We start from the raw sequence: 19,669 nt of genomic DNA, 5'->3' as shown, positions 1-19,669 counted from the left end.
TTTCTCACATGCATACCTCATTTCCCCAGGATAAGGGCGCACCGGACAGCTGTGACTATCTGCTTGGGGGTGGGTGTCCTAGATGAACTAATTTTCCCGATTTTGAGTGAGAGCTATTGATCCCCATTGCTTTTGTGTCAAAGATCCCCATTGTGATCTTTGACAGTGTATGTATTGTAACTCCGTGTGTTTCATTGTTCTCACTTGTAATAGGGGGGAGGAATAACACTTATTTTACCTCATAAGGTTTCATTGAGGAGCAAATGAGATAATGTTTCTGAAAGCACATTGGAAAGCGTGAAGGGTTATCTAAGTAAATGGAAGGATTTCTGTTATTGTTGTTAGTGACCTGACCTGGTTCATGGAGGTTTTCTGAGCCCGTGGATCCTTCTGATCTGGGTGTGTGTGTGTGTGTGTGTGTGTGTCTCCTATTGCTTATATAAGTGGTAGAGCAGGGGTCGGGAACCTATGGCTCACAAGCCAGATGTGGCTCTTTTGATGGCTGCATCTGGCTCACAGACAAATCTTTAATAAAAAAAATAATAACATTAAAAATATAAAACATTCTCATGTATTACAATCCATTCATTTCCTACCTCTCCTGTTCATGGTTGCGGGTGGCTGCAGCCAATCACAGCTGTCCTTCCGGGACAACACCAAATTTTTATTGGATAATGCATAATGTACACGGTCGTATGGTTCTCATGGAATTACATTTTAAAATATGTGGCATTTATGGCTCTCTCAGCCAAAAAGGTTCCCGACCCCTGTGGTAGAGTGATATCTACAATTATGATTTATTTAACCAGATATTAGATTGCTGGCAACATTTAGGCTGCTGTTCTTACCTTGGTGAACATTGCCTTCAGAACAGGAACATGACCTTTATTTCTACTTGAACCAACTCCTACCCTGGAATATCAGCCTAGACAGAAAAGTATATATTATCATAAGTAGGAGTGTTGTCCAAACAAGTGAAAATAATTCCAGCTAGTAATGCTTTCAAGTTTTATGTAAAATAATCTTCATTCTCTTCATAGATGATAATAAATTACATGAATAAATAATTTTAAGACTCAAAGCAGAGCTCATTTTCCAGCCTTTTCTGCCAAAAAGCGTGGTTGTTTCAAAATTGATGCTTTTGACATGTTTGAAACTTTCTTTTTTGTCATAAGAATAACTTCCCAATGAGAGCTATACTTCTGTTGATACTCCTCTGCGCTAGGACTTGTGTTTGGAATGTCTGCTTCTTTTATCCCTGTTCAAATTGTACCTCTCAATCAGTTTTGCACAAAACGACACTTAGTGGTCCTGAGCAAAAAGCCAGCGATATTGAGAACTCCTTACATTCCAGCCTGAACAATGGTAGGAATCAAAAGTCAGAGAGGCAACTACTATGGTTTATATAGATAATTTATGATGTGGAACAGTAGGTAATCTATAACAGTACAAGGCAAAACAAGTGAACAAAACCAACTATTGGGAGCACAATGCCCCATGGAATAGATTTCAACTGCAGAGAGACATTTATTAAAGTGAATAAATTAATGATAGACATTTAATAGGTATTGAGCACATCTTCTTAATCTTTACACATGTAAAAAATCTACTAGTAAAATGACTACCATATTTTGAAAGCCTACTGTGTTCCAGGCAATGTTAGGTACTTTTTATAACTTGCCTCTAGTGTTTATAGCAGCAATATAGGGTATATTATCCTCATTAGTGGTCCATTGAAGGTATACTTAGGTTTAGAGAGCTTGTGAACAGGGTTGTGCAGGTAGAAAATAGAAGAGTTGGATTTAGAGCATATATATCATATATATCAATATATATATATACATATATATTTCATTCATTTCCTTTCTTATACACATATCACCATCAATAGTTCTATTACATCACCAAGGTAAGATTTTCAATAAAAAATGGTAAAAATTTTATAAGGAACAATGTGGATCACAGTTTGGACTAAGAATTGATATTACAGACTAAAAAAGAGAAGTCCTCAAGTTAATTGATGAACCTACATCAACACATTTTAATGACTCAAAGTCTATAGTTGACATGCTAGTTCACTCCTGATGTCGTGTCTTCTATGGGTTTGAGCAAATGTATAGCGACATATATCCATCATTATGGCAGCATACAGAATATTTTCACTGCTCTAAAAATTCTCTGTGCTCTGTTTACTTATTTCTATCCCGCTTCCCCAAAGCCCCTGGCAATCACTGATCTTCTACTGTCTTCGTCGGTTTGCCTTTTCTAGAATTTCATATAGTTGGAATCATACAGTATATAGCCTTCTCAGATTGGTTTCTCTCACAGTATAGTATTCTCTGTTCTGTCCATGCTGGTGCAAAAAATAAGATTTCATTCTTTTTTTACAGCTGAGTAATAGTCCATGGTGTAAATGTTCACAGCTTTTTTATCTACTCCTCTGTTGATGGGCGCTTGGGTTGCTTCCATATCTTCAGTATTGTAACTAATGCTGCAATGAACATATGGACGTATATATTCTTTTGAATTCGTGTTTTGGGTTTCTTTGGATATATACTCAGAAGTGGAATTGCAGAGTTATAAGGTAGTTCTATTTTTAATTTATTGAGGAAACTTCACAGTGTTTTCCATAGTGGCTGCACCAATGTGCAATCCTATGCCAGGGTTCCCTTTCCTCTAAATCCTCCCCAACACTTCTTATTTGTTGATTTATTGATGATAGCCATTCTGACAGGTATGAGGTGGTGTTTCATTGTAGTTTTGATTTGCATTTCTCTGATAATTAATAATGTTGAGCAACTTTTCATATGTCTAATGGCCATCTGTCTTTCCTCTTTGGTCTTTTGTCCGCCTTTTGATTGGGTTGTCTGATTTTATAGTGTTGGTTGTCTGCATTTATGAATTTTGAATATTAACCCCTTATCAAATGTATCTTCTTCCTTTGAGTAGGCTGTCTTTTCTTTTGGTTAATCGTTTCCCTTGCTGTGCAAAAACTTTTTAGTTTGGTATAAATTTGTTTTTGTTTTTTTTTTTAATTTTTTAAAAAATATATTTATTTTTTACAGAGACAGAGAGTAGGTAGAGAGAGGGATAGACAGGTACAGACAGACAGGAACAGAGAGAGATGAGAAGCATCAAGCATCAGTTTTTCATTGCGCGTTGCAACACCTTAGTTGTTCATTGATTGCTTTCTCATATGTGCCTTGACCGCAGGCCTTCAGCAGACCGAGTAACCCCTTGCTGGAGCCAGCGACCTTGGGTTCAAGCTGGTGGGCTTTTTGCTCAAACCAGATGAGCCCGCGCTCAAGTTAGCAACCTCGGAGTCTCGAACCTGGGTCCTCTGCATCCCAGTCCAATGCTCTATCCACTGCGCCACCGCCTGGTCAGGCTAAATTTATTTGTTTATTTTAATTTTGTTTCATTTGCCCAAGGTGATATGTCAGGAAAAATATTTCTAAGAGAAATGTCTGAGATTTTATTGCCTATGTTTTCTTCTAGGAGTTTTATGGTTTTGGGTCTTACATTTAAGTCTTTAAACCATTTTGAGTTTATTCTTGTATATGGTGAAATAAGGTGGTCTTGTTTCATTTTTTTTTTTTTTTTTTTTTTGCATTTTTCTGAAGCTGGAAACGGGGAGAGACAGTCAGACAGACTCCCACATGCGCCCAACCGGGATCCACCCGGCACGCCCACCAGGGGCGACGCTCTGCCCACCATTGGGCGATGCTCTGCCCTTCCAGGGCGTCGCTCTACCACGACCAGAGCCACTCTAGTGCCTGGGGCAGAGGCCAAGGAGCCATCCCCAGCGCCCGGGCCATCTTTTGCTCAAATGGAGCCTTGGCTGCGGGAGGGGAAGAGAGAGACAGGAAGGGGGGGGGTGGAGAAGCAGATGGGCGCTTCTCCTATGTGCCCTGGCCGGGAATCGAACCCAGGTCCCCCGCACGCCAGGCCGGCGCTCTACCGCTGAGCCAACCGGCCAGGGCCTTGTTTCATTTTTTGCATGTATCTGTCCAATTTTCCCAACACCATTTATTGAATAGACTGTCTTTAGCCCATCTTATGTTCTTGCCTCCTTTGTCATAGCTTAGTTGACCATATAACAGTAGGTTTATTTCTGGGCTGTCTATTCTGTTCTTTTGAAGATCTTTGGCTTATATTTTGATCAGGAATTTTTGTTTTCTGATTGTTGAAAACAGATATAGTTGTCTGCCTATTTTGATAACAATTCTTTATCTTATTTATCTTTTTGCAGTCTGTGGCTTGTATTCTTGTATTCTTATCATTGTCTTTAACAGAGCAGAAGGTTTTAATTTTAGCAAAGTCCAGCTACTCAATTTTTTGTTTCATGGATCATGTCTTTGGTGTTGCATCTAAGAAGTCATTGCCATACCCAAGGTCATCTAGGTTTTCTCCTGTTATCTCCTAGGAGTTTTATAGTTTTACATTGTATATTTAGATATGTTGTCCACTTTGAGTTAATTTTTGTGAAGTGTGTAAGGACTGTGTCCAGATTGATTTTTCACAAGAGGCTGTCCAGTTGTTTCAATACCATTTGTTGAAGTGACTATCTTTACTCCATTGTATTGCTTTTGCTTTTTTCAATGGTATGTTGACTATATTTGTGTGGGTCTATTTCTTGGCCTTCTATTTTGTTTCAGAGATATATTTGCCTATTATTTCTCTAATACCAATCTGTCCTAATTACTGTAGCTGTAACTATACAGTTAATTTTGAAGTCAGCTTGTGTCAGTCTCCCAGCTTTGTTGTTCTTCAATATTATCTTGGCTATTATGTTTGTTTGTTCTTTTTTGTTTGTGTTTTGGAGATGCCATATAAACTTTAGAATCAGTTTGCTGATATTCACAAAATAATTTGCTGGGATTTTGATTGGGACAAGTGCAAACTTATTGTGGTGTCACTTTCCTTTTTGGTCTGACACAGTATTATAATGGCCTTGATTTTTGTTGTTGTTGTTATTGTTGTTCTCTTTTAAAAAGTATTAGCATGATTTACTCTTGTCAGGACTATTAGGCACCTAGATATTGGTGTTAGTTGGAGGAAGCAATGATTTCTGGAGCCCTTCAATTATTTGGTTAGTTCACACATAAGAACAGCTGACCCACATTAATGTTGACCTTAATATTTGAGTAGGTAGAAAGTATTTTTTTCTACCACAAAGGAGTTTACTCAGTTTTTTGTTTATTTTATTACAAAAATAAATTTTATTCTTATACTGGATTGGTATCAGAGATTTCTGGTAATAGAGACAAAAACAGAATTATGTATAATACTGTGGATTAATGATATTTTTACTCTTAAGAGGGAGGAATTCAATTAAATTTGTTGAAAAGTTTGTCTCTTATTTTTTTAGAGACAATGCTGTGTTAAGCAAGTTTAACAGAATTTTTACATTACCTTTTAAAAAATATTTTTAGTATTCTCCTAAGAAATTGATTGAAGATATTCTGGGTATTCTGGAGAGATTTCTAAAATAACAGTGTCAAAGACAAAGGTTAATTTGTCATTTTAAGTAGGTTTGATGTTAAATAAGCTAAGTAGACCAAAAAAGAATGTTTTTTATCAAGAGTTTGTTGTATACATTGGGAATATTTTCATGTATACTTTTGCTGGAACAATAAAAAGTAGTTTATGTACCTTGCAGTGGAATATTGAACTACTGTTGTTAAGTAGGTTTCAGTTATGAAAGTAAGTAATCATTTATCTTAGAGTTTACTGTGGGAGATAGATACCTTTGTTCAAGTAGTGAGCAGGAGAAAAATACAGTGTAACTTTAACTTAAGGTGCCTCTTTTTAATTAAGTTGAATTAAGTTTGCTAACACCCTGGAATGAAGTTGCATGTTTCTTGAATTGCATTCTTGCAGGGCTCTGTGATGAGCCTTCCGACAGGCGCTTCCCTAGGCTACCATTGATAGTCTGAGAATGTTTTATGGAAATCATAAGGTGAGGTGGGAGTTTAGTACAGATCTGGAAGATTCATTAATAAGTTTCTTTATTTTATTTATTATTTTGTTATCTCATATAGTTAATATTTGTCCCATTGGCTGGATATTTTGGCATACTGACCAGGTTCATCAAGCAAAGTAGATGAAGATTTTTCACATGTATATTTGGATTATTCTGGAATTCTTTGCTCTTGATTTAAGTTTAATATTGAATCTAAATTGCTGGCCATGGTGTGCTATCCTTAGAGGAAGATAGGAACACTTTAAAATGTTGTACTACCTATAAGGACTTTAATCAACAGTTCACTTGACTGACTAATGTTGAGCCCTTACTGTGTTCTGTAAACTGTACCATGCATTAGCAGAATGGGAGATAATTTAGAACCCTAGGACATGATTTTTGTACTGAAGACTTGTCTTTATAAGTGCAGATACTGAACTAGTTGTTGAATAAATGCATTAAGAAATAATGCTTATGGCCCTGGCCAGTTGGCTCAGTGGTAGAGTGTTGGCCTGGTGTGTGGATATCCCAGGCTCAATTACCAGTCAGGCACACAGGAAAAGTGACTGTCTGCTTCACCCCTCCCCCACTTCTGTCTCTGTTTCTCTTCTCCTTCTGTAGCCCTGGCTGGATTGGTTTGAGCGTATTGGCCTGGATGCTGAGGATAGCTCCATGGAGCCTCTGCCTCAGGTGCTAAAAATAACTCGATTGCAAGTATAGCCCAGATGGGCAGAGCATCGGCCCCAGATGGAGGTTGCCGGGTAAATCCTGGTCGGGGTGTATGCAGAAGCCTGTCTCTCTATCTTCTTTCCTCTCACTTAGAAAAGAAGAAAAAAAAATAATGCTTATAATTTGTAAAGAAATTAAGAAAGGAAAACCAGTTGGATTTTTGTTGTCATTCTCTGTGGTATCCCTAAAGGCTAGAATAACCACAAATATTAGGTCCTAAGTGCATACTTGAATGAATTATCAAATGACCATGTACTGTACATGCAGTCAGAGCTATTGGAATTAAGTGAAAGCTCATCACTTTTAGCTGGTTAGTCAGGGAAGGCTTCATAAAGTAGGTGGGATTTTAACTGGTGTGAGAAGGAGGGTCGTCTAGAAATAGGGAATGGTGTAGAGGCTCCTGAAGAGATGTTGGAAGCTGACAATTTAAATGTGGCAATAGTGGGTGATAACCAGAGGTAAATTTGGGGAAGCATTGGAAGACAAATTTAAATTTTCCAGTGGCGACAATGGAGAGTAAAAGGAATATTTTAGAGCTATTAATCTAAAAGGGTTATACCAGATGCATCAAAGAAGGGAGAAACTGTGAAGGGCACATCAATAAGAATTGATGACTGCCTGACCTGTGGTGGTGCAGTGGATAAAGTGTCCACCTGAAATGCTGAAGTTGCCAGTTCAAATCCCTGAGCTTGCCTGGTCAAGGCACATATGGAAAGTAACTACTATGCATTAATGCTTCCTGTTTCTCCCTTCTCTCTCTGACTTTCTTCCTCCTCCCTCTTTCTCAAAATCAATAAATCTAAAAAAAAGAAAAGAATTGATGACTGGGTTGATGAGGGAAAGGAAGGAGTCAAAGGTGGCTACAATCTTGTTTTGAGCTTGGTTGACTTGGATAATAGTAAAAGCATAAAAATAAATAAGAAAAGTCAGAAGGAAAAATTAACGTGTGGAAAGATTTTTGTCTTTTAAATCTTTTAATGTTTGAAGTAATAGAGACACCTCATTGCAGACTAAGAGAAATCACAGAAGCACTGATTATTTGACTAGAAAGGCATTTTGGATATTGAATAGGATTAGTTTCAAATACAATCCTCCTATTTTGCTGGAGTTAATGTAGTATATCACATTGATTTATATATGTTGAACCATCCTTGCATACCAGGAATAATTTTCTTTGATCTTCGTGTTGAATGACCCTTTTACTCTGCTGTTGAATTTGGTTTGCTAGTATTTTGTTGACAATTTTTGAATCTAAATTCATGAGGGCATTAGCCTGGAATTTTTTTTTCTTATGGTATCCTTATCTGACTTTGGCATCAGGGTAATGCTGACCTCATAAAATGAGTTTAGGAGTATTCTCTCCTCTTCAGTTTTTTTTGGAAGAGTTTGAAAAGAATTGGCATTAATTCTCTAAATATTTGGTAAAATTCATCTGTGAAACCATCTTGTCCTGGACTTTTCTTTGTTGGGAGGTTTTTGATTACTGACTCAATCTTGCTTGTTATTGGTTTGTCCATATTTTCTATTTCTCCATGATTCAGACTTGGAATGTGTATGTTCTAGGAATTTATTTATTTCTTCTAAGTTGTTTGATTTGTTGGCATATAATTGTTCATACTGGTTTCTTATGATCCCTTGTATTTTGGTGGTATCAGTTGTAATGTCTCCTCTTTTCTTTATAATTTTATTATGTTAGTCTTCAATCTTTTTCCTTGGTAAGTCTAGGTAAAAGTGTATCTATTTTCTGTATCTTTTCAAAAAACCCCACAAGTCTTAGTTTAATTGATTTTCTTCTATTGCTTTTATACCACTATTTATTTCTGCTCTGATCTTGGTTATCTTTGTTACTTTCTTCCTTCGAGAACTAGGGATAACTTTGGCCCTAGTTCTTGTTTTTCTAGTTCACTGACATGTAAAATTAGGTTGTTAACTTGAGATATTTTTCTTTAATTTGTTTACTAAAGTATAGTTGACATATAATATTATGTTATTTTCAGGTGTACAATATAGTAATTTAACATTTATATACCTTATGATGTGATCACCACAGTAAATCTAATTATATCTGTAATGCAAAGTTATTACAATATTATCAACTATGGTCCTCTTTTTTCTTATTATAGCCATTTTTTGCTCTAAACTTTCCTTTAACCACTGCTTTTGCTGTATCCTATAAGTTTTGGTATGTTGTGTTTCTGTTATTATTTCAAGACTTTTTTATTTCACCTTTAATTTCAATTTTGACTCACTTATTGTTTAGAAGTGTGTTTTTTAATTCTTATGTATTTGTTGATGTTGCAGTTTTCATCTTATTGATGTCAAGTTTCATACCATTGTTGTCAGAAAAGACACTTGGTATAGATTTCAATCTTTTAAAATTTGCTGAGACTTGTTTTTGTCCTGGAGAATATTTCATATGCACTTGAGAAGATTATGTATTCTGGTGCTGTTGGATGGAATGTTCTGAATATGTCTGTTTAGTCCATTTGGTCTAAAGTATAGTTCAAGTCCAGTGTTTCTTTATTGGTTTTCTGTCTGGATGATCTATCCATTGTTGAAAGTGGAGTATTAATGTCCTCTACTATTACTGTATTGCTGTCTATAACTCCCCTGATATCTGTTCGTATTTGCTCAGTATATTTAGGTGCTCAAATATCTTTGCTTCCAATTATCTGCCTTCCTGAGTCAGTGGAAGGAGATGAGGGACACAATGGACAAGTGATGAGCTCCCATGTGCTTTTTCCCAGTTAAGGGAGACAAGGAAGAGAGTGAGTGGGAAATGGGTAGCATGAAAATAGATGAGAAACAGCCCTTTTACAGTAAAATGAAAGACTAGTTAAACCTTGATGATCACTAGTAGGGAAGCAAAGTGGCCATAAAATGTTAATATCTAGTAGTTATTACCATAAGCCTAAATCTTCCTTGAAGAGTTTCTTATTTTTTAAATTCAGTGATAGCACTGCGATAAAAAGAATATTAGTTTTACAAGCTTATTTTATACCAGTTCCTAGCAGCAGTAACTGCCTTTGTCTTCATGAGAGTGTTAAGAGTTTATTAACCACCAACCTCCAGGACAAAGATTTTAAATTAGTGATCCTAAGTAGTTAGCTGATAAATAAGTCTTGATTACCTGGCATTAGGTAGTGGAGAAGAAGCAGGCATAGATCTAGTTGGTAAATTCACCTCTGAGGCTCCAGGTGGTAGGCACATGAATTTCTATAGTAGCAATCGGACTTGGTTAGGAAAAAAACAAAAACTCCATGTAGAAATGGGGAAATTCCAGCATTATAGGTAGGATATTTTTAGATGGGGGCTTATGAACTACTTTGTAACCTGAAATCTTCAGGAATAGACAGTCTACTGTTTCTACAGATACCAAATGAAAAGCCAAGCCAGTATTCTTGGATTCGTAGATTTAGCTTACCAGATTGAAGAATACCTGTTCTTTTTAACTAACTGAACTAGCTGGCCCCTGCATGCTGAGTTTCTGTGGCAATGTGATCTCAGTGACCTCTCTTCTCTATTGTGGAATGTAGGTGATAAGAATGGAGGTGAGCCTGATGATGCTGAACTGGTAAAGCTCAGTAAGAGGCTGGTGGAGAATGCAGTGCTCAAGGCTGTCCAGCAGTATCTGGAAGAAACACAGAACAAAAACAAGCCAGGGGATGGGAGCTCTGTGAAAACTGAAGAGGCTGATAGGAATGGCACTGACAATGACAACAACAGGAAATGAGACCCAGATGCAGGCAGGCCCCGCTGCTCAGTGAGAAGCATCCCTGCTCCCCTCTGCTGAGTCAATGGACTGATTTGCAATGTGCTGTCTAAGTCTCTTGTCCAGCCTATGGAGGTTGCCTAGTACTCTCATGATTAATGTGTTTGCATTTCTGAAATACAACAGAAGAAAAATGGAGTGCTGGAACTAGCAGAGAAAATTAGTTTATGAAAGAATGGCCTAACTTTCATTTGCCCTCAGCCGTGGCCAAGGGAGAGGGGACTTTGGGTTATGCCTCATGGATTCAAAGGCCATGAATACTGCCATTTGTATTGCTCAGCAGGGCATTTGACTACTGTATCTGAGGCCAAAACACACACACTGCTAACAAGTGCTCAGATTAAAATAATCACTGTTGAAATGATTATCCATACAGTTCATAATGATATATGTTCGTCCTGCGTATGCTGTCGCTATGCTGTGATCTTTATTTACGGTAAATTTGTTTCAGGTAAATAATATATTTTTGTCAAAATGCAACCTTTTCTATAAAATGTGGGCAACATTTTAAAGGTTTCTTTTTAATCCTCTTTTGATAAGTCAGTGTGCCATATTTCATGTTTTTCATTGGCATTTGTATGTAAAATGTATTATAAATTCTTTTTCTGTAGGCAAGAGACCTGTTGGAATCCAGGACTTAATTAATGAAGCTTTGCATCGAGAAAGGATGGGTCTGAAGTCCAAAGTGAAACAGATAAAAGAACTTTTATTAAAGCCTGAGACTCAGGCCAAAATTAGGAAGGAGCTTTTTGAAGGAAGATCCATTAACAACAATAATCAAGAAAACGATGTTGATTTCAGCACAACTTTGACATGAGCTCCATATTACTATCATGGTACCATAGTTTATGAAACCTTTTCCATTGATTACATAGGTCTTCAGTAAATACCAGTGAAGTGTTATGATAGTGTCTTTACTATAGCAAACCAACATTTGGTAAGGAATTAACCTCTTGCCAAAGAAAACTGATTCTGCCCTGTTATTTTTATTTTTAAAGCCAAACTTGTGTTTGGGAATGTTTGTTTCTATAATATTGAGAATTATTTTATAAAAGGACTTCTTAATTAGCTGTTGTAAAATGTTCCAGTGTCCTTGCAGATAAAATATGCAGACTGTGTAAAATCATTTCTAGAAAAAAACCCCCACAGTATTTTTCGCTTGCTTCCTGTTGACATGATCTTTGTTATTGAAGTAAATCAAAAGAAGTATTGTCCACATGTGACTATATCTAGTGTTACTCTTAATGGGAAATTGAATGTTTATTGAACACTAGTACTTGAATGAACATTTATAAATGTAATTATTGCAATCACTGCTTTAAAATGTTTTATAATATCCAGATGTATTCTTTTTCAGCAATCAAAATGTAGTTTGCCTTTTCGTTTATTAATGAAGAAATGTTTGGGATTTTTATTTTCTACTTTTCTGAAGATAAGCCCAGGTCTTACTGTATCCCTTATAATCTGAATTTATTTGCACTGGTTTATTTTTTAAAAGAATTCTTGAAAAATTTCTCCTTGTATGATAATCATTGGTAACAGCTTTTCCACTGGTCATTGTGAAATTGCTGCTACTAAAAGATCATGATGGAGGGGAAATTTTTGGAGATCAACTATGTAATCATTTCAAATATAAAATCCAGTTTTCTCTTGGATTTTAACTATTTTTTCACTGGGTAATTATACTACATTTATTTACAAATGAGTTTTTGCATTTTCATGCTTCTTAATAAACATATCATTTTCCCTTGTTGCCTTTCCTCATTTTCTCTCCCTCTGGGAAGTTGCGGGGTCCGCGCCGGTGCCCTGGAATCATGCGCAGAGCTCTGACAGCTCCAGTGTGCCTTTTCCTGGGTGGGCTTCTCCTTCATGCTCAGGCAGCACCACTGTCAGAGCACCTTCAACCACGGACTGTCAGTCACTTCGAACCAGTCAGCTTTGCAAAGAATTAACAACACAACATTAAATGCAGGGAAAATCTAAACAGCATCTCATAAGCTGCTAATGATGTGTCACTGACGTTGCATGAGTAACGAAGATGAAAGGAGCAAGTCCATCCAGAAGCCAAGGCCTGGGAGCTGCTTTCCATGAGCCCTCTTTCAGTGGTAGAGGCTTTCCCGTTTATAAGCAGAGATATTTTGGGACTTGCCTTGTTTTTCAAATGAGGAAACAAACTCAAGGAGGTCGATGCCTTATCCAACTAACACTGCTATTAGGGAACTGAACCTGAACTACACCCCAGCGCTCCCTCTCAAATTTCCAGAGCTATTTTCACTGTCCCGTACCCAAATTAACTTCAGAAAGAGCATTTCTCAGCATAAATCTATAAATACCTTTATCCTCAACAAGCTATTCCAGTCCTTTCAAACAATCTGAAAGGCCAAGAGAGGGTTGTTGTTGTTTTTTCAATCTAGGGTTACATGTCTTACTTTACTTAAGAATTATAGCTTTCATTAGTTAAACACCTGGCTGTGTGCCAGGTGATTTAGGCATATTACTACATTTCTTTCCTTTAAATGACCGTGCTAGGAAGTTACTGTTTTACAGATGGGAAACTAAGAAACTGGGCCCCTTACGGGTGAAATGACTATAATGACAAATGGCTATTTATAAAGCCAGTGAAAGGTAGACGTAATTTAAACTTGGATCTGTTCTACTCCAAAGTCATCCTCTTTCTACAATGCACTTCCTCTCTTTCTCAGGGACAGGATATTCACAACTTTAAGGTGTGTAGCAAAGGGAAAGACTCTTTTGACTAAGCTAGCTCCCCTGTAGCCCTAAATTTCTATGAACATATTTGAGAGCAGTCAGTTGATACAATAGAATTGGCGGAAAAAAAACCCTCAATTATCTAATTTAGAGATTAAAGATTCTAATCCTTACCAATGAAATCTTCACTAAGCAGGCTTACAAAGACAATGAAAAGTACACAATAAAACAAATTTTGCTCATGGTTCCATTAAAAAAATACTAATAAAAACATTAACTTCCAAAAATCTAAGTTTAGGATCTGAACTAGTCAAAATGACCTTTTCCCCGTTAATCAGAGTCATAGAATAATTGCTGGGTGAGTCATGTAGTCAGGACATGTCCTGAATTGAACTATATGTTGTGAAGCTTTGTCTTCTGATAGAGAGGCTGCACGGTTGGGGTTGGAGCACTGGTTTGGTCCAGAAGACAGACTGCAGCTTCTAGACCTGGGTCTACCTCTGACAAGTGATCTTAAGTAAACCAATTTACTTTTTTGAGCCTCAGTTCCCAATCTGTTACTTGAAACTGTTTGGCCAGGTGAGATCCAGGGATCCTAGACTCTGTGACTATTCCAGGCTGCTTCTAGTGCTGATGCCACCGTCTTAGCTAGCTACTCCGGTGTGAGGCCATCTTGGTGTCGAGTGAGGCGTTGACTGGGCCACTCTTAAGTACATCTATTGTCAACAACAGGGAAGGAATTTTAGAAGACTTTACATAGTTACACTTGGGTTGGTGGTCACCTTCATGTAGGGAAATCCCAGTGGCACATATCCACATTTACAACCAGATTCCAACATTTTTAGTCACTGGAAAAGTGGTAGAGCCTATATGAATATTTTAAGGGATATCAAAAAGTATTTTGGATAACAAGATTCTGTCAGCATTGAACATGGTTCTACTTGTTGAATCTTTGACAATTATTGCATTGATCTACTTCTCAGTATAAGCTACTATAGGCCTTGGAGATATACTAGATTGATATCTAGAACATACTTAGCATTCAAACTATTCAAACCCACAAATGTGCCAGTCAGTCCAGGAGCCAGATGTTTCCATAAGGAGGTAATTAAAGCAGTTTGACTCCATATTCTAGATGTTATAATCAGATATATGACCAATAAGAAATGTTTGCAACTCTGCACTTGATCACGGATGTATGAACTAGGTACCACATTATGTAACAAATTAATATTTTATTTTATAATTAAATACAATAAACCTATAGTATCTTCAAAACATAAATTGGTGAGTGGATAATCTATCATCATCCAATTATTATATTAAACCATTGTTTTCATCCTTTTCAAATCTCATCTCTAATAATTTTATCTTGAACAAATCATGCATGCATTACTGAATTCTAATCTTTTTAGATAGAGAGAATTCATATAAAAAAAGAAATAAACCCAGTGTACTTAAAAAAAGTTTCTAAGTCCCTATGTGAATTTGATAGCAGTGCACATGTTAATAAGACAAACCCTTGGATTATTTTATTCATAATAAAAATGAATATTAGAGCAATTCATTCTGAGCCAGTGAATTAAAAATTCTGACACTGTCTATAGTACTTCTGTTCTGCATCACTGTTTTGGGGATAATGTAATCTGAGAGTTGAAGGTGCTAATATCTTTTCTAGTGTAATATGCTCAAAACTAATTTGCATCACTGAATATAACTGATAAATTCAGGCAATTTAGGATCATTTTAAGATGTAAACTGCAATATTTATTCCTCTACATATCCCATCATTAGTCACTCGTTGGAAAGCCTTGAAACTCTATTACAGCATTAAAGATAGGAGCAATAAAACTGAGAAGCCCATTCATTGTTTCCAGTCAACTAATGGTTCTTTCCCTTCAGTGGTTCAAATTATGTTTGGAAAGCCATTATCCTGTGACACTGTCCTGTATATTTATGTTTTATATTGTTTGACCCATCTGCTGTAGTCCTTTCAGCTTAAGTGTCTGTATGTTATATGGAGCTCTAGTTCTTAAGTAACTGTAGAGCAAACCGGTACAACACTTCAGATTACTCCCCATACTTCCTGCCAAAACATATGTGGGCACAATGTTGTCATGCTTATGTCTTTGGACCAAAGTGCACTGTAGTTTCTCATGTTTTTAAAACACATAGATTTTACCTTAACTAAATATAATTTTTTTTTAGGTGAGAGGAGGGGAGACAGTGAGGCAGACTCCCACATGCACCCCAACTGGGATCCACCTGGCAACCTGGTTTGGGGCCAGTGCTTGAATCAACTGAGTTATTTTTAGCACCTTAGGCTGATGCGCTCAGAACAACCCAGCCACTGGCTACAGGTGGGGAAGAGGGCGAGAAGAGGGAGAGGAAGGGAAAAAAAGCAGATAGCAGATGGTTGCTTCTCCTGTGTGCCCTGACCAGAAATCCATAAGCTGGCAGATATGCTATCCACTGAACCACTGGCAGGGCTAACCATAATTTTTAAAAATAAATTTTTTATATGCTAATGTGGGATATATAAAATTGTAGATGCTGAGAGGACAAAGAAATGAGCCTTATACCTGAACAGGCATTATAAGGCCGAGGAAAGAAACAGAAGCAGTATGTATGCACTGGTCCAAAAAAATATGGTAATGGAGGTAGAGAAAATAGAATGAATATGCAAAGTGGGGAGAGACTAAATATATTTTTTTCAGACTCTGGAAGGCAGTTTTGGAAGCTATTTATATCAGGTCTGCATTTGGAAAGTGTCTTTATGGAGGGGGATGTGATGAGGCTTTTAATGATTTCCTGGACATTTGTCACACTTAGTGACCTCCCAGCGTCTTTGGAACAGCCTTCCTGTGTTTGAGGAACTTCCTACCTCGTAAGCCCTGCTTCCCCATGGTAGAGGTCCTGAGATAGAGGGCAGGAACTCACCTTCTCATCCTTTGTCACTGGGGTTCAGACATGTGACCTGGGCTCCACCAACCAAGAGGGAGACCCTGCATGGAATCCCTTCACTGTGGGGAAGGTGCTCTCCGGAAGCCCCACCCCCTCTGGAGGTAGAGCACGCTGTCGGAAGGTAGTGCCCGCAAGGTTCCTTGGGAGCAGCTGGCAGAGTAGCGGGCATTGTACTTGCTGCCTGCTCACCCGGGCTGATTCTCTGGACAGCTAGGGATGCTGTGAGCTACTGACAACCCTTTACTGTAAAGTTCCCTTTTCACTTAAACTAGCTAAAGTTGGTTCTGTTCTTTAGTGCAGTATTTATAGCCTGACTAATACAAGCTCTACTGCCCTCAATCACTGTTGCAACAAAGGGTGCGTTTGGCATTTTGAATTGGACGCTTCTCTGTAGTGCAGGATGGTCCTGTGCATTGGGGAGGTGACCATTCTTCATCTCCAGGCACCAAATTCCAGTGGCAGACAGACTCCAGGTACTGTGAGAACTACATATGCTCTCGCCCGTTTCCCACATCTCCTCCAGATGGGGCAACATAACCCCCAAAGGAGGAACACACTATTAAATAGTGCTCTCCTAGCACATAAAAGCACCAAAAATTCTCCTTCTCATGCCCATTGTGTCAAGATATATTGAAGTCTTAAAAGAGGACATGCTCATGGGTACACTAGCAGGTACCAAGATAGAAACAGGAAAATGGAACCACCTGCATATGTATGTGATATGGCTCAAAGCACCTCGTTAGTGCACGTGGAAAATGGCCGAAAAGAGCCATTGTGTTGGTCGTGATGTCACTGTTGAAAAAATTTTCTTTGCTTATAGGATTCTTTGGGCAGACTTAGAGATTGAAAAAAAGATGGCCTCCAAATGCTAAAACAATGTGACACATTGACATATGATTATTGGGTAATATAATAACAGAGCTGTTTCTTGTTCATTTCATAAAAACCTAAGTTAAATATTTTACATCATATGCTCAAGAAATATGGTTTAAAATAAATAGATATAAGGGTATTTTAATATAAGAAATATTAGAGATCTATTAGAAACATAGAAATGTCTTAATATAAAAAGAGTATTAATTTTTTCTAAGAGGCATTGTAGGAAGATCTCAGCTATAGGAATGGGAAAGAGCTGTTCCCTAGGGTCCTATTACAACCTGGAGAAAGGTGCCTGCCTGAATTATTTTTATTTTTTTTTAATTTTTTATTTTTATTTTTTTGTATTTTTCTGAAGCTGGAAATGGGGAGAGACAGTCAGACAGACTCCCGCATGCGCCCAACTGGGATCCATCTGGCACGCCCACCAGGGGTGACGCTCTGCCCCTCCGGGGCGTTGCTCTGTCGTGAACAGAGCCACTCTAGCGCCTGGGGCAGAGGCCAAGGAGCCATCCCCAGCGCCCGGGCCATCCTTGCTCCAATGGAGCCTCGCTGCGGGCGGGGAAGAGAGAGACAGAGAGGAAAGAGAGGGGGAGGGGTGGAGAAGCAGATGGGCGCTTCTCCTGTGTGCCCTGGCCAGGAATCGAACCTGGGACTTCCGCACGCCAGGCCGATGCTCTACCACTGAGCCAACTGGCCAGGGCCAGTGCCTGCCTGAATTAAGTGACACAGGAAAACACAGAGAAAAGTTCAACAGATCATTCAAATCAAAGGGTTGTAATGAATAAAGGAAAATGAGTACATCATGTTAATTATAGGTTGTGGAGAATTTACTCAAGAATAGTTCAGAATCTGGTGTAGGGCAAAATGGAGTTGCTATGATGGACAAGGACAAGAGAGCAGGGGATGGAGGTCAAACTGGAAAGAGGGAGGAATACTCTTGTCAAGGGTAGAGATGTAATATTAAACTCTAAGAGCCAGTAGTGAAAAACGTGGAGAGAACCTTAGTGAGAGACCCTGAGATTGTCCTGGTGAAGGAGAAGATTCCCCTCATAGGATAGTGTTTAAAGAGATGGGAAACCAAAACAAAGCTGTATTTAGGGAATGTCACCAGTCCTGTTTGTCCAATAAACTGGCCGCAGCAAGGTGACCGAATGAATTAGACTCCCTTGCTTCTGCCCAGGCCAGACAAGAGCCTCAAAGCTGGGCATGGGGCGGGGAAGAAAGAAGCTGGGTACCCAGGAGGCGGGTGGGCAGGACCATGTCCTCCATGCCTCTGTGGCCTTGCTCTGGTTAGAGTGATGCTAGGACTCTTCCCCCTTGAAGTCTGGGGGATCTGAGCGCAGAGCAATCCTTTGCCAGTTTCTGGGGGAAGTGCCAGAGAGGTGGCCAGTCTCAGTTAGAAGTAACCCTTCGCTGCTGTCCTGGTCGTCATCTACAGGAGTAGAAATGGTGGTGGGGCTCGTTCAGGCTTGAGGAGGCAGGAGGGAGCCCGGGCCCACTGCCTGAGGGGTTTCTGAACACTCAGAGTAACGTCAGAAAGATCTGAATCCCAGAATGGGCAAAAAAGACATAGTTTACAGGAAAAGATAGAAATTGGCCAAAATAATATAATTTACACAAAGATACAAACCTCACTAATAATTAAACAAGTTAAAACAATTTTAAGATACTTTTATTTTTATTTTTACCTATCCCAGAATAAAGATTTAACTTAAAATTTAAGTTTGATAATCTATGAACTTTCTGGTTTTTTGTTTTTTTTTTTTACAGAGAGAGTGAGAGTCAGAGAGAGGGATAGATAGGGACAGACAGACAGGAAAGGAGAAAGATGAGAAGCATCAATCATTAATTTTTTGTTGTGACACCTTAGTTGTTCATTGATTGCTTTCTCATATGTGCCTTGACTGTGGGGCTACAGCAGACTAAGTAACCCCTTGCTCAAGCCAGCGACCTTGGGTCCAAGCTGGTGAGCTTTGCTCAAACCAGATGAGCCCGCGCTCAAGCTGGTGACCTCAGGGTCTCGAACCTGGGTCTTCTGCATCCCAGTCTGACACTCTATCTACTGCGCCACCGCCTGGTCAGGCTGTTTATTGTTTTAAAGAAGGAAGAATGGAGGAACAATTAAGTGAATTTGTGGTGAGACATACCTTTTTGGTATATAACCAAAAATCCTTATATAACCAAAAAATCTTGTTATTTATAGTGTTTTTCTGGCTATATATCTTGCTAGTTGTGTATTTAAAAACAGTGGCCAAAAAAGCTAAAGTGACAAATTGAAAGTCAGGGAAATGGGAAAAGTGGATTCTTCACACTAACCATCAATTACTTTAGTTTGAGTTATACAGTATTACTTAACAGGCTTCGGACATAGACGACCCTGAAGTCATGATGTTGTAATGATGCTAGAAACAACGACACTGCAACAAGTTCTAGAGGGGCTGAGGTCTGACTGCTGTAATGATGCTGATTAAGATTAGGCGAGCAGCTGCAAGGCCAGCCGCGTGATGGCCGGGAGAATCTCATTGTCGTATTGCTACAGAACAGGCACTTGACTTCTAAACTGGTGAAAACATTTCTATTCAGCAAACGTTACTTTTTTGATATACAGTTTTGTAAATTTATTACCATGCATGGTTTCTGGTAACCACCAT

The 19,669-nt window shown here is 38.4% G+C and overlaps 1 protein-coding gene across 3 annotated transcripts in view; it reads left to right on the top strand.

Moving 5' to 3' along the window:
* The window catches only part of AKAP7 (A-kinase anchoring protein 7), a 117,971-nt gene extending 105,755 nt beyond the window's left edge, over positions 1 to 12,216 (top strand). The window contains exons 8-9 of one of the 3 annotated variants that reach the window (XR_010750048.1): positions 10,231 to 10,917; positions 11,078 to 11,227. Coding sequence is in view for 2 of the 3 variants with exons in the window: in XM_066373242.1 (XP_066229339.1) it covers positions 11,078 to 11,283 (206 nt within the window). In the remaining variant the exon portion in view is untranslated. Of the gene's footprint in view, positions 1 to 10,230 lie in introns of all 3 variants that reach the window. The other 2 variants (XM_066373242.1, XM_066373243.1) reach the window with 2 other exon arrangements.
* The last annotated feature ends 7,453 nt before the right edge of the window (positions 12,217 to 19,669 follow it).

This window comes from Saccopteryx leptura, chromosome 3, assembly GCF_036850995.1.
Source record: "Saccopteryx leptura isolate mSacLep1 chromosome 3, mSacLep1_pri_phased_curated, whole genome shotgun sequence".
Taxonomy (NCBI): domain Eukaryota; kingdom Metazoa; phylum Chordata; class Mammalia; order Chiroptera; family Emballonuridae; genus Saccopteryx; species Saccopteryx leptura.
This window is presented reverse-complemented; position numbering and strand designations above follow the sequence as displayed.